We start from the raw sequence: 15,864 nt of genomic DNA, 5'->3' as shown, positions 1-15,864 counted from the left end.
CTGCCTCATGCCTCTGAACATGCCAGTGCCCCAGCATTCACTGTTAATCTCTGCCAGAGTGGACCTGCTTTCTTTTAAAAATGCTTGTACTTCCTATGGCTGTAAAATAAGCTTGGAAACATGAACCCCTCCAAACTCATACAGGGAGTCCTCTGAGAGGTAAATTGCCATTAGTTTCACTCAGTTGCCTGTGGGGTCTACACTTCAGCACCCACAGAACTGTCTTTTTTGCAGATTGTCACAAAATTCAGTGCTTTGTCATAGCAAATCAGTATTTTTCTGTAGCATAGTCTGATAAGCCAGCTTGCAGTTGCTTCTTTCTTCTCCAGTTCTACTCCTGAGCAAGGCTAAATGTGGTTCCATGTGGTATTTTAGTGGAATTTTTTAGGGCATCTGTCAGTAAATTGAGGATAGGTCTTATAGACAGCATCTTAACAGGTCAGCTTTTGACTGTCCTGCACTGCTTTTAGTCTGTGCCCCTGGCTGAAAAAGCCTCATATTCACCCTTATTTATGGTCGTGCTCTTACATCTGAAAGTCTCATAGAGAGAAGTTATTCCTGCTACTGGAGCACCACAGTCACCTGAGGGGCATGTCTTCCTGAGGTATAAAGCTCAGACTTCTATCAGTGAAGGAATAAGTGGTGTGTTGGTCATGTCAGCAGAAGCTGATGTTAGACTAGCAAGATTTTTGATGTGTAGTGCTCATTAGCATTAACAAAACTGACTTTGTGTTCTGGCCTCGCTGTTGTAGAGAAGCTGAGTTTCTTTATGTACTATATCAGCCCTTGGTGTTGTGCTGAGCATGTAGCTTGTGTACGTGCAGTGTTTTCAGGTGTTGCAGATACAGTAAGTTGCTTTTAATGGACATTTTCATTGATCAATATTGTTGCAGCATGTTCTATTTGCTAATGATGGACTGAAGCCAGTTGTGTACCATCCTATTTTAAAAACTGATCTTGTTTCTTGGTTGTTTCTTTTCTTATTTATCCAACAGGGTGGTCTGAGTGCCCAAGCTTTTGTTCGCATTGAGATAGAAGATATTAATGACAATCAACCTGTTTTTGAACAAGACATCTACGTGACAAGTATCAGCAGTCACACACAGCCAGGAGCAGAAATCATCAATGTTGTTGCCACAGACAGAGATTCAGGAATTTTTGGTGTTGTCACGTACGAACTGGTCCCAGGAGAATTTTCTTCTTTTTTCACAGTGGATGCATCCACAGGTACTGTATGAGTCTGATTCAGAAAGGTGATAATTATACAAGGTGTATATTTTCCTTGAGGATGCTTTTTGTATTTGGAGTCATGTCATACAGGTGAAACTTAGATTCTGATGGAAAATAATTCTGGATGTAGATGGAGGATTTAGATTTAACATGACACTTTTACATTCACTGGAAAAAGCAGAAGAATGGAAAACATGGTACATGCCAGCACAATGAAGAACAAGCAGCATACCACTTATCCACTACTTTCAGCCCTAAATCTATTGATTGTTTTGAGAAATAATAAAACATTACTCTTTTTATAAAAATGTCTGTAGTTCTGAAATTCTTAGGGCTTAGTCTTGAAGAGCAATAAAGCACCCTTCAAGATGCTCCTCCTTTCATTTCGTCTGTTTCTGTTCTAATCTTCCTCTGTACTGTGCTAGGATAAGTCCTCATTCTGCTCAGTCTTACAAGGCGTATTTGCCTCCCTGTTTGACTCAATGTTCAGCTTTCTAAGTGCCTTTTTCTGCCTTTTACTTTCTGATCTCATCCTTCTGGAGAGAGTTTCAATGAAGGAGTGATAATGAGAGAAGAAAACCAGTTATGGCAAAACTAAATCTGTGTGATTTTCCAAGACAGGTTGAATCTCACAGATTGCATTGCTCTTCCCATTGCTGCAAAGATCCTCTGTAGTCAACTTTCTAACCTTAAAATAGTTGTCAACATCAGCTGAAGACAATATGAGCATTGCATCTACAACTGGCCATAGTGCTTTTCAGTAAATGGTTGACCAAATTGAAACTGCCATTTTTTCTTGAGGGCCAGCCCTTGCATGTGAATGTATCCTGGTCAACAGATGGTTATGGCATAGATTATGTTTTAAGATCTTTTTAGGCTGTGGTACACGTTTGTATATATTAGCTCTCTGGCATATAAAGTCTTGTAAGGATCTATTCTTTAAAAAGGTGTCTGTTTTTACACAGTTCCCAAAACATTCTGATGAACAGAAGAAACTGATCTTCTTAGGAAGCCGGGCTGCTTGTCTTGGCTATTTCAGAATTTATTTAACTGTAGACTTTTAACTACCTGTCAAGTCAGGTTCTCAGGGGCATAACTGATGTCAAAAATATGTAGGTCAGTCAATAATTAGGGAGCTGGATCTCCACAGGCATTTAACTGATCATTTTAAAACTGTCCCATCAGGCTTGTTGAAGAGAGCCCCTGTGGATCACATTAGCAGCACTGGCTTTGCAGCAACCCTCTGCTGAAAGAAAGCCTTTTGAAAGGCTTCTTCCTTGGATTATGACCTTTTGGCCTCTCTTTCCAGTTTGGCACTTTGTATAGGAAAAATGTCATGCTTAATGATGAAGACTCTATAAGCTTGTAAGTTACTATTACCTCGTGGATCTATCATGGTATTTTATCAAAGGCAGACCAAATTCAGGGTGAAGCTGCTCAAGGTCATTATTGCTGACATTTCATGATGAGAAAAGCTCTTAGGTCAGACACTATTCTCAGCGTTATAGTGCTTGGAATCTGATTGCACTTAATCAGATCTCCTGGGTAATTCACAAGGTCAGACTGTGTCTAATTTTAACTTATTAATATTAATGCTCTGGGCTTTTTTTTCCTCTGAATATACTTTTTCCATTTGTATTCTTCCACATCTACTGGCAATAATGCCTATGTTCAATCACTGGTGAGGTGAATGATTTTTAAACTATTAGAAAAATAAACATTTTAAACAAACAAAACAAAAAACCCAAACAAACAAAAAAAATAACCAAACAAAAAAACCCCAAAACCAAACAAAAAAACCCCCCACTACATTAAAATTGCCAGTTTATCACACAGAAATTTTGCAGTCTTTGAGCTCCAAAACCTGTTTAGTATTCAGAGAGATTAAACAAGTGGCTCCCTGTTAGGGCACAGAGATTTTGAGCTCTTCCTCCTTACTTCTTGTTACAACAGAGACATTTTCTGGTGTTCATTGTGCTAAAGCTGTCTTCACATGCTCTGATATATGGCCTAATTTAAATGTGTCTCTCTGAAGGTTATGTGAGGGACTTCATCTAGTTAGCTGGGCTGCATTTTATGATCAGAGGGCAATGGACAAGTATTTGAAGGAATAGGCATTCTCCAGGAGATGGATGCTCAAACCAGAAAGCCACATGAGATGATATTACAGTTTGGTCTCTGTTTTTCTGATCTTATGGATGTGCAGTTTGTTACTGATATGTTCTGCAGTTTTTCCAATTTACAGTATGGCATATTCTGTTTCATCCACTCCTCACATTATTAGAGGACCTAAATAGAGGGACAATGATGGTGTTGGAGAATTCTGTGGATTTGCCTGCCTGATAAGTTTTATTTTTTAAAAGAATATTTTTTTTCTCACTGATAGATCATTTAGAAAAGAGAAATGAAAATCAGTGCATTAGTAATTTTGACTTATTATGTTCATTATAGCCCTTAATATTTTATGTGGACAGAGACAGTTTCAGTATTATGAGATTTAAAATAATTAGTAGCAAACAGTCACATTGCACTATGGTACGTTAAGATATATACAAGATGGTGCTGTTGTCCATGACATATGTAATTTCTCTTTTTTTGCCATTTTCTCCTTTTTTGTTTTTCATGAAAATTTATCTCACTATAATTTTATTCAGGGGTGTTTGTTGAGTACTGCTCTTAGAATACTCACTAAAAATTAACTTTTGAGTTTTTGGAATAGAAATGGATAAAACAGTAAAATAACAATTGAAACCCAAATTCTTCACTGCTATGGCTTGCTTCTGGCTCTTGTTTGTTAAAGCTCTTAGTTTTTCTATGAGCTGTGTTCAAAATATCCTACCAGCTGGTCAACTCCTGACTATATAGAATATAATAATAATGCCTTTGATACATAGAAATCATGAGGCTGAGGCACATCCAAGCTCTTTGAAGGGGCTCCATCTTTTGTTTAAAGCATTGGAACATGTGGATGTTGTAAATAGATAAATTCAGTGGGAGTGGGAAGGAACATCCTTTCATTGACCAGACAGACATTCCACTGATTTTTTTTTTTTTTTAATTCTAAATGAGATTTTATTAGTTTTATTTGTTTGCTATTTTAGCTTTTAGACACTGCATTTATTGTTTGTGATATACTCTTGTACTCATAAATAACATTTATTGTGTTTCCATTTTTGAAAAAGTTGAAGCGTTTTTCATTTGATTGATGATAGACTTTCCACAAGAAAAACCACTTTAAGAACTGTATAACTAGAAAAATGTATGGCTAGGAAACTGTAAACCAGCTCCTCTACTGGTTCGTGACTCTTGCTATCATTTGTTTCTAGTGTTGGTGTAAACAACATCTTGGCTTCATTATGTTGTCTTTTGTAGATATCTGATCCATGCATGATCTATGAACAGTACTCATGGATTGATTAGAACAGGGCAAGCTGATGAGCTCTTCTGGCTAAGAAACTGCTTGAGCTATGTTTATTTTCCCATTGTTACCTAACAAGCTATCTGAAAGACAATGTATTTATAGTTACGGCTGAGCTGGTAATTAAGAACGTAAGTCACGGGATACAATCCTGAGTGTGGCAGAAAACCTATGCAGTACTTAAAATTAAGACTTTAGGTTTAACAACAGAATTTGTAAACTTCCATTACAATAACAGCATTAATACTTACCTTCACCCAAGGGCATGCAATTAATTTTTCCCTTGATCTTAGTGATGCTGTTTTCGAGAGATGGGTAAAAAGATGGTTATTATCATCATAGCTCTCGTTCAGGGAAGTTGTTTCAAACCAACAAATTTAATAATAGTCCTTTAAAATTATTCTGGACCAGTGTGACTTTTTCAGTCTTCAGGTAAACAGTCTCTTTTTAGTCTTAAAACAAATCCCCTAGCTAGTCCCCGTGTGCACAGAAAATTCCCATGAAGGCTAAGCAAAAGGCAGCAGCCACTGGTTTGTCTTAATGTGAAGGTATTTGTTATTTAAACCTAGCATGAAAATGATGTTGAGAAAGTATCATTCTCTCAGTGTATGTTACAACAGTATAAGCATTTAAGTTAGCATCTGTTTCTTTCAACTCTGTAAGATATTTAGGGTAGCATTTCTGTGATTCCTACCTAAATTAGATGCCTAGAACAAAGGCTTCTAGGCATTGACTTTCCTTTTGTGTATTTTATAAAGAATGTTTTCTGTGAACGTGGTGGATAGGCCTGGGCTGGATGTCAGGTGCCCACTGAAGTCACTCTATTACTCCCCTCCTCAGCAGTACAGGGGAAAAAATATGATTCAAAAGGCTTCTGGGTCAAGAAAAGGGCAGGGATAAATCTCTCAGCAATTACTGTCATGGGCAAAAAGTACTCAATTTGAGGAAATGACTTTAATTTATTGCCAATCAAATCAGAGGAGGGTAATGAGAAATAAAAAACTACATCATAAAAGACATTCTCCCCCCACCCCTCACTTTTCCTGCACTTCACTCCCAATTTTCTCTCTCCTCTGGCCCCAGCAGCACAGGAGGATGGGGAATGGGAACTGTGCAGTTCATCACCGATTGTCTGCTGCTCCTTCCTCCTCACACTTCTCTTCTGTTCCAGCATAGACCATTTCAACAGAGTCCAGTCCTTCAGGAACAGAATGATCCAGTGTGGGTTTCCTGTGGGGTCACAAGTCCTGCCAGCAAACCTTCACCAGTATGATCTTCCCATGGGATCACAGCCTTCTTTGGGCATCCATCTGCTCCAGGGAGGGGTCTTCCATGGGCTGGGGGTGGATCTCTGCTCCACTGTGGACCTCCATAGGCTGCAGGGGGACAGCTGCCTCTCCATGGTCTGCACCACATAAGCCACTCCTGTAGCTCCCACATGGCCAAACCCTTGCCACATAAACAGTACGCTGAGATATTTGGAGATCTCTCCATTGACTTGAAGATACCTGGATCACCCTTTTATTGTAATACTTCCTGTTACTTATTTACAGCAAAAAATGCATTTTGAGGAGAACAGACAAGTCTTGTTGCAAGAGCTGGTTAATAGTTGAACATTGAATCAGCACAGGAATACAGCTCCTGCAAAATGAACATTCTTTTGAAGAAATTTTGATTTGCTAAAAGCTTACTCCCTTTAGGATGCACTCTGATTTCTTTTTAACAGAGGAGCAAAGGGCATCATGTGACTAAAACATCCTGTAGAAGATGTAGAGCAGTCTAGGAGCTTAGTCTGTTGGCAAAGAATAGAAGGATGAATACACCTAAAGAACATGAAAACTTAAGAATATAAGCACCTTGACCAAAAGCCAAATTTAAGTCCAGCATCTTGTCGCTTTAACAGTGCCTAGTAATGGATACAAGAAAAGGAGATGTGTAGAGCTTGTACAGAACAGTGCCTCACTGGTATATGTGTTTCTTGTGGCAGTGTGTATTTTAGTGCTGTACTACTTTCATTACTGCACTATGGAACTGTATGTAAATGAAAGTTGATTGCAAACTAACTTGCAATAAACTTCAGTTTGGTTCAGAATAGATTCATGCCAGTTAAGGATGCTGACAAATTTTGCTTTAATAAAAAATAGAACTGTTTTTTTACAGATGCATCTTAGGAAATTTTAATTGCATGAAAAAGTTTTGCCCTATTTTTATTGCAGTACAGGTTGAAAAGTAATGTTGAAATACCAAGTTTTTTTGTTTTTTTTTAAATGGGCGGTGGAAAACCCCAAAACTTTACTTAACTCCATGTATTATATAGTGTTTAATATATAACAGATTGTGCTAGGCATCAAAGTAAAATGGGGATGCACCCTTTCTAAAGAAAACAAGGCCATATTTATGATGATTGATGATGGTTTTGTATAGTATTGTATGAAAAAATAGTTTATTTTTAAACTACTTTTGGCAATTTCCTACAGCATGTAGTACATTTGCTAAACATATGAAGAGCTTCACATAAATAACATTTAAAATTCGGAGTGTTTTAGTTTGGAATATTTTGAGGCCACTTCTTTTTTTTAAACTGCAGTTTCTTCAATTACTGTCTTTCTGATCTGTCATATGATATTGACAATGTATTTGGAGTGCTTCAAATCAGAGGAATATGTCTGAGACATTGGTTTAGCACAATAAGTTTTCACCTTTGAATAAGTTTGAGTTTAATCAAAAAGGAAAAAATAGTGGTCTCAGCTGAGTTATTTGTGGACATTTACCTTCACTGAGATCTCATCTAATGAGAAATTTACTATAAAGAATGCAGAAAATAGTATATCATTCTAGAAGCACGTGAAACTTGCTGTAGTTAGTGTAAGGGTGCAGATTTTGTCCCTGGAAGAAAGCTGTGTAGCAGACAAGCATGAAAAAATATCCATACCACTGGCTTCTAATGCATCTCTTTTTTTCTTTTATGTATAAACTCCAATAGAATCAACACAAAGAGAAATATTCCTACAAGATATGTGCCAGAAACTCAACCATGCAATAGTGGTGTGTACATGAGTTTACCATGTATAAAAGAATGTGAAGTATTAACAAAAATAACCTACTCACCCTGCTTTCTCCTAGTTAAGCCAATGTCAGATCTCAGAAACAGAAGAACCCACTAGAAGAGGCAAAGAGTAAACTTCCATGGCATTGCACAGATGATGTGGACTGATAATAAAAGAAAAAAATGGTGAAAATGAAAGTTATGCCCAAACCTCCCATTTTAGAGAAGGGGAACAGTGTGATACGTATACAGTGAAATTCAGACAAGCAACTCTTTTCTTTGCTAGAGACTGTATGTGTCTCAGAGTACAGGATGCATTTACTGTACTTTGTGTTCTCAGTTAACCTAAAGAAAAGAAGAAAGTGGCAGGTCGCACCAAGGGAGCAGACAGCTGTGACACAATGTTAGAATGAATGTAGCAAGGAAGGGTGTGCAGCAGAAAATCAGTTCATGTAAATGAAGGGCAGCATCTGGAGTGTTTTGCAATGTGCTCTTAATATAAGAACAGAAAACATATCTTCTTTGGCTTAATTCTGTATCTGTCCTGATATCTTTTTGTACAGTGCCTTTAAAGAAATACCATCCCTGATTGTTGTGGCAGTGGAGTTTTGTTACCAGGCTGTGCACTGGGCTATTTTTGGATCTAGAGGCTTGAAGCTTGATTAAAAAGATGTTTTTGGAAAACTTTGGTAAGCTAAGCAAGGGAAGGTGACCCATTGAGAAGGTGTGGCAGGACTGGAGCGATGCAGATTGTCAGGGGTGGTCTCTGCCTTTGTCTTTGAAAATACAGCAATTCAGCAGGCCAGAGTCCTACCTGCTTACTGGTGTAAGCTTTGATTTCTGGATGGACTCAATGTTTGTCTGAGAGTGTTTGCTTTGTACACAATCAGATAGCAAACACACTCTGCATTACGATTAGGTCAGATTAAAGGAAATAAACCAGGGCAGAAACAAAGGAAATCTCCTTGTAACAGCAAATTATATCTCTTCAGTTATCTGCTTTACTGAAAAAGTAGAATATTGTTGGGGTTTTCATGGTGTTGCTCGTTTCTTTGTTTATGGGTTTTTTTAAGGAAATAATGATTTAAACATGTAGTAATACTATAGAGAAAGCTAGGAGGCACCTCATCTTCTAAACTGGCAAAATATAGTCTCTAGGAACATAACATTTTGCATCCCAAATTGCAAGACTTGGTCTAAAAAGTACTTGTGTAAGAGAAAACTGAGCCTAGATGATACAAAACCATTCTAGTACTATATTCATCCCCTCTTTTGCTACACATTAGAGGCTGATGCTCAGATGGGTATTCTGTTTGTGAATAATGAAACTGCTGTAATTTGAAATTCATATTTTATGTGTTGATGAATACTTCTTAGCTCACTAAAACTCTCTGTAACTTATAGTATTTGAAATAGTAGTGTCATGCTTCTGGGGAAGCCACAAGGCTAAAACCACTTACGTTACTTTACAGATCCAGGTACTGGTTTGTTATGTGCCGACTCTCAACATGCTCAGGGTCTGATGAAGTGCTCTGGATCAGACTTCCATGTGCTAAGCAAATCCTATTCCACAGAATATTAATATAGTATTGGCTGTAGACATTAAGTCCTTTTGTATCTGTTTCTCTCTTGAAGAGGAAAACTATGAATTGAGCACAAGGTTTTGTTACAGAGGGGTCAGCGTTGAAAGCATCTCCGGAGCAGGGGTATGAGACCTGTAAAGTACAAATGTAGCCAGAAGATTGATACGGGTTCAATCAGTTATTTACTACAAAAGCATTCAAACGCTGAATATTTTCAAGCTGAAGAAGTCCTCTTCTTTGCCGAAATGCAAACCAGCATTTGTGCTATCAAAAGTAAGCTTTTTAAAGGCTTCTCATGTGAGCTGAAGCTGTGTGTATTACAGCAGGTAGACTGTAAATAACAATATAATTCCTTATTAATTCCTTCCTTCTCCTGGCAGTTATTAAACCAGCTATTCAGTGTATTTGGCAGTGTTGCTATGGTTACCATCAGGCATGCAGCTTCACTTAAAAAGGTGCATTTTAAGTACAGATAAAATGCTAAAGCTGGAACCTTTATGCAGTGCCAAGATGACAGCATAGGCAATAAGCTGGGTAAACTTAAATACAAATGTCAAGCAGAAACACTACCATTCTTCCTTAAAACAGTGCTAATTTTAATGTTAATGCAAAATGCACACCTCCTAGCTGCATCCATCTTCTGGAGGATCACCCTGTCTGTGATCATCTTGAAGTTTTTTCTGGCACATAAGAAGCAAACCTGAACAATAGTGAACAGCGGGCCCAGTGGCCAGCTTTGAAGGTGAACTGGGGTGAGGAACCAGATGGACCTTTTGGCCATCTGCTTGTTGTCTGAGCTGTGTCAGGTGATGCCAGCTGGTCCATCCTAGGTTGTTTGCTGAAGAAATAGTGCCATCATTTAAAGTTTGTTAGGGTGTTTGATTTCAAGGGCTTAGGTAACACCACTGGTAAGTGTTGATTTTATTCCTCTTGCCATGTTCTAAAGTTGTGGGGTTTTTTAAGTTTTTTTATTATTATTATTTCATGAATAATGATATCATATTAGAAGCCATTTAAGTATGCATACCTATGCAATCCAGACCTTGTTACTGAAGTTAGCACACTCTGATTTTTATCTTTGCAGCACTTGACTAGTGGAAAACATTTGGTTTACCTACAAATGGCTATAAATGGAGGGCTTGTTTTGTTTATGGGAGAACCCTGTGCAAAAACAGATTTTCAAAATGCTCAGATGGAGATATGTGTGGAAATCCTATTGGGTTAACTAGTATGATTTTTTTTTTCCCATACAGAAAGTTCTTTTGGTGAGTGAACTTGTTTTGATGCTGTATGCTGGTCTAAGATTAGGACTAAACATAGGATCAGGAATATAATAAAAAATGCATTTTAAAAGAATCATTACATGTGGATTCCTGTCTCCTGCCTTTAACTGCTGAGAAACAGCAGTTAACCCATGTGCGGAACAGGGTGCACCTCCACAGAAATAAGAACAGCAAAATCCCATGAGAAATTTTGCAATTGCTAGAGGATGGTGGATGACACAGAATCTTGTCCTTCATTAGTGCATTTATACTTCTTGGGGGAACAGGCACAAAGTGAAGAGCAAGACTTCTTGGAAATTCATGTCCTGTTCATGTACAGTGAGTGAGGAAGTATGAAGCAGATGAAAGAGTTGGCAGTTATGATTTTGCCTTCAATGGTACTAGTTGTCCCCATACCTTCAGTCCTCCAAACCATTGTAATGATTTCTGTTAGCCCTTAAGCACAGATTCTTCTGCAGCAGAACATCTGTAAATTCCAGCATGGCTGTGCTGACCTGCCTTGGAGCAGAGCTGTTCCCAGACTACAACCTGCAGTGGCAGTTGCTAACATGCATCCAGCATTGCAGGTTCTGCCTGAAATCTGTATCCAGAGCATATCCAGGCAGCAGGCAGTCTGTATGTCATGCTTTTGATTTATAAGAGTTGGGATCTGCAATCAGTTACGCTTATGCGGATCTAGTCAAGAAAATGAGATTGCCAAGGTGTGAATGAGGCTGGATGTTAATGCTTTGTCTGGTGTGAAATTATAGGATTGTTCACCTGTGAAGCAGAATTTATTCCCGTTCTCTCTCATGCAGAATAAGGAATTAATCAGAGGTAAAATCTTCAAAGCACTGCAGTGATATAAATATTAATTTGAAAAATGGGAATGAAATATTTTTAAAGGCAGCAGATAAAACCATTTATATGTTGAGTCAAGCTGTAAGAAAGGTGGCACTTTTCTTAAGGTGGACCCACACTTGTGTCTTTGTGATCCCCTGTTGGGAGCTTTGGTAAAATATTCCTTGTAGAGGAGCTGTCTCATTATTCCCTTTTCATTGTCAATGTTTATAGAAACTGTTTTTCATAATGGAAGAATATATTCTGTACCACAGCAACCTAATTGTCTTTTAAGTTCTCTGAAGCCTTGAATTAAAGGCTGCAAATGATTATGGTAATGAAGTTAATAAGCCCCAGTCTTAATTACAGAATGAGGAAGAAAGGAAAACCATGGTTCATCTTCAGCTTGTTACTTAGGGAGACATGCCTCTATTGAGTTTCACACACTGAACCTGTGACTTTGACAGTTCCTGCTCCTTGCAATTTCCTCTGTTTCTGCCTTTGCAGAGTAGTACTCGGGCACCTCCTGCACCCTGCTGCAGCAGATGAAATGCTCCCAGCCAGCCTGCTCTGAGGTGTCCTGGCAGCTGCTTTTGGTCCAGGTGGTCCTGACTGTCCATTTTCGTCACAGTCTGCTGTTTTACCTAATCGTACAGAAAGTGAAATCCCAGATGCTGCTTTCTGCTACGGCTTCTTTCCTACCACGTGGTGCCATAATAGAGCCTAATGAGGCATGTTCACCAACATATGGCAGAGTTATCTCAAATGTCTCTATAGATTATATATCACCAGATGCAAAGCTAATGCCCAGTCCTACAAATGCTGAACAAAACAGAATGTACACAGTTATAAGTCAGAATGGGTTATTAAATTTCTGCATACTACAGTTTTTGAGGTTGGAGGGAATCATATGGAAAAGACATATTTTTTACTTGGATTCTGCCATGGTTCTTATGGTGTTCCTGGTCCTGCAAAAGAGAGCTGAGTTGACAAGATGTATTTGCCTATTCCCCTTTTTCCCTATGACACAGCAAAAGAATGAAGAAAGAAAACAAAAACTTTTATTAATTTTCTTTTTGCTTTCTGTAACTGAACTGGCATGGAGCGTGCTGCAATGCATCTAGGTCAGCAGAGAAGGAGCTTTGGTTCTAAAATATTTCTATTCTATCAGGTCTTCAGAGCTTCTGGAGTGGAGCACTGTTTGTTCCACCCTTTCCTACAGGATGTTCTGAAGTCTTTAGTTACTGCTCCAAGCGTAAGATTTTTCAGTTTGATGCTTTTCTGTAGAAGTTTTCCAGTTTTCCACATACCTCTTAAAGTATCTAAAATGAGAAGGATATACTTATATCCCTGCATAGAAAAAATATCCAGTTGGTCAAATTAGTAACATACCGTCCATTTGATTGATTTAAATTAATTTGACAGACAGTATGTTAAAAATCCATGTGTATTTGTTTATCCTCTGGGGAAGAATAGTTAGACCCCTTTTTCCTTCAAGCTACACTTGCTCAGATTACCTCAGGAAATGCCAAAGGATTATGTCCTTGAAAGACTACTTTGTTAAGCTGCTTAAGTAATCATAAAACTTAACCATCAGAAGAAAAAACAAAAACAAACCCAAAATAAGGTAATTTCTTAGAATTGTATCCATCATTAGCAAAGGAGCTGGATCAGTACTGAACCCTGAATCCATCTGTATCTCTGTTGAGCTTTTAGTGTGGTTTGTCAGCACTGGAGCAAGTGTCCCTTTTTTGTTAGTGAAAAACATTTTTCCTTGATCCTGAAGATGCTGCAATTTAAGCATGTCAAGATACAGTTTATTACGTCCCGGCAGTATATTTGGAAAGTATACTGCATGCACATCTGAATATTTATAAGGGTTTTATGTATTTTCCATTATTCTGCTTAAAAATTGATTCTACAAAATTAGTGTTGTGGCTTTACCCTAAATTCTGAGAAGATAGATTCTCATTGAATTATGCATTGATTCTCCTAAGACACTGATCTAACTCTAGTTTTACCCTGTCTCACCACTAAATGTCCAACCTGAATGGCAGACACCGTCCCTACTAAAGTTGTCTTGACAGCCAGGAAATTACAAAGGTAGCCCAAAGTTTAAAGGTTTGGTTTTACTGAACTGCCAGTTTTCACTAGAGCTGTGTCTTCACCAGCTTCTACAAAAAGCTACATGATTTCTTAAAAATATCTGTAGGTATGTAAATGTTGTTGAATCTATTAGCTGAATCACTTGAGTTTACCAGAACTGTACTACTTAACACATTGTGATTTTAGCACTTAGTGTATATTTAGTTAAACTCATCGCTAAGAAAAATTTTCCCGTATTTGGTCACCTTTCATTTTCATTTTCATGTCAAAATACTTATTTCACAAATAGATTATCTTGAGAAATGTACATCCAATGTGCTATATTTTGGGACTGAACATTGTATTTTATTTTCAAAGAATTACTTCATACAGTTTATATAAAATTTAATTGTTAGCAGCTTGCAAATTCAGTGGACCTTAGAATTCACTATTAAAGGATATTTTGACAGAAAATTGAGATCAGACAGCAGGTGATTGCTTCCCAGATACTTTCCACACAGACCCCTGCTCCTAAGATTTATATTTTGGGGCTCTGACTCCATTTGTGTGGATGTTTTATTTCAGGAGTTACTTAAAAGAATATCTCTGCAGCCTGTTTGAAATAACATTCACTTTACCATTTGCAAAGATTAATTTATCTTTTTTAACAATACTTTTTTTGCACCTTAATGCAATTCCAAATTGCTGTAGACTAGTAGAAGTAGTAAAAATGAGCATTGTTTATGATTTAACTGAATGTGTTTCTAAAATCAGAATTATGGACACTGTGTTTTGAAACAGAACTTGCTGTATTTCAGTGGCACTGAGAATGGTGAAGATCATATAGTTTGAAAAAAAACTCGGCCCTCAAAAATTGAATTGGGAGTGCTGATTTTGTCCACATGGTCTGATCTTCTCTTAGAGTAGTGTACATGTTGAAGCTATTTTAACAGCTTGCTGAATTTTATCTTACATCTCTCTTAAGTGCTATTTTATTTCTGTGTACTTTCAGGAATTATATACCTGACCTCAGCTCTTGGCCACCTGGCACATTCTGCACTTTTCCTGACTGTTTGTGCACGGGATGGGGGTGGCCTTCCCTCTGCCAGCAATGCAGCTGTCACAGTAAACATCCTTCAGACTGTTTTGGTCCCTGCCATATTTGAGAGATCTCGGTATAGCTTTTCTGTTCCAGAAGATGCACCTGAAGACAGTGTGATTGGCACCATAAAGGCCAGAGAGCCTTCAAGTAAGTCACATTCTCAGTCAGAGTTTGTTGTATTTTTGTTGTGACCATTAACTGGAAATAGCTGTAGATGACTTTTTTTTCCCCATAAACTTCCATGTTATTCATTCAGTCTGTCAAGCATTAAATAGAATTTTCTGTTGGTATTTACAGCAACTGGTGTAATGGCTGGTTTATCAGGATACTCTTTAGAACAGTTGGAGATTCATGGTACTCTCCTTGGTGGTCCATAGAGATTGGCGCTGGCTTCTATTTTCTTCCTGATGGATTTCTATAATTGTAAATGGGGAGATAGGAAGCATGTTGTGAAAGTTTAAGTGAGTGTGACAGTCTGGCTTAAGTTAAAGCATTAGTCATGCGAGGCAAATCTCAGAGCAATACATAAAATCAGAGTATTCAGAAGTTTCAGAGGATCTGCAAGAAGTGCTCCTGGCCACCCCTCAAAAAACCAAACCAAAACCAACAAATCAAACAAAACCCCACATGGTCCCAAATTAAGGAGAGAAGTCCAAACGAATGTTTGTGGGGCCTTTTGAAAATATATTTCATCCATCTGGTTTTGTTATCGTTTGTTAAGGGAAATGGGTTAGCTCCTGACAGTCCTTGATTGTAAAAAACCCTGTCCTGAGAGCAGTATTTGGTTCCTATGCAGAGCGGTGGGATCTGAGTCCATATGATGGATCTGAAAATGTAAAGTGGTAGGTGACAAGGTTTCATACAAGCTTGATTAGTTAGGTCCCCCTGCTTCCTTCTTTTGGGAAGGACTGTCCTCAGGGTGGAGATAGTGCCCGTGGGGTGGCCTTGGTATTAAGCCTGAATCTTTAGATAGCTTGTGATTTAGGTAGCATCTGATGTACAAATGTTGCAACAATGGCCACGCTGAACAGTAAGTTTATTTAAATACATATTTTTTCAGGGAACTGCCACCTGTTTCATTCCTTGCTATAGTGAATGCCTGCGTGTAGTGAAATTGCTCCCACAAGACTAATTTATAGGAGTGTTTTTTCTGGTTTTTAGATCATGGAAAAACAACTGGCTATTATGTGATTTTTCTCTATAGAGTTTTGTAATACCAATGTGATGAAAATCAAACAGTGCAGAAGTGGACAAACTGTATACATTCATATTTTACTGAAGGGCTCCAGGGATGGGAA

At 38.0% G+C, this 15,864-nt stretch overlaps 1 protein-coding gene across 1 annotated transcript in view; it reads left to right on the top strand.

The window, feature by feature from the left end:
- The window catches only part of DCHS2 (dachsous cadherin-related 2), a 103,748-nt gene that overhangs the window by 48,074 nt on the left and 39,810 nt on the right, over positions 1-15,864 (top strand). The window contains exons 3-4 of the mRNA XM_040065388.2: positions 996-1,227; positions 14,477-14,713. Coding sequence (XP_039921322.1) covers positions 996-1,227; positions 14,477-14,713 — 469 coding nt within the window. The remainder of the gene's footprint in view (positions 1-995; positions 1,228-14,476; positions 14,714-15,864) is intronic.

Source organism: Hirundo rustica, chromosome 5 (assembly GCF_015227805.2).
Source record: "Hirundo rustica isolate bHirRus1 chromosome 5, bHirRus1.pri.v3, whole genome shotgun sequence".
Lineage (NCBI taxonomy): Eukaryota > Metazoa > Chordata > Aves > Passeriformes > Hirundinidae > Hirundo > Hirundo rustica.
This window is presented reverse-complemented; position numbering and strand designations above follow the sequence as displayed.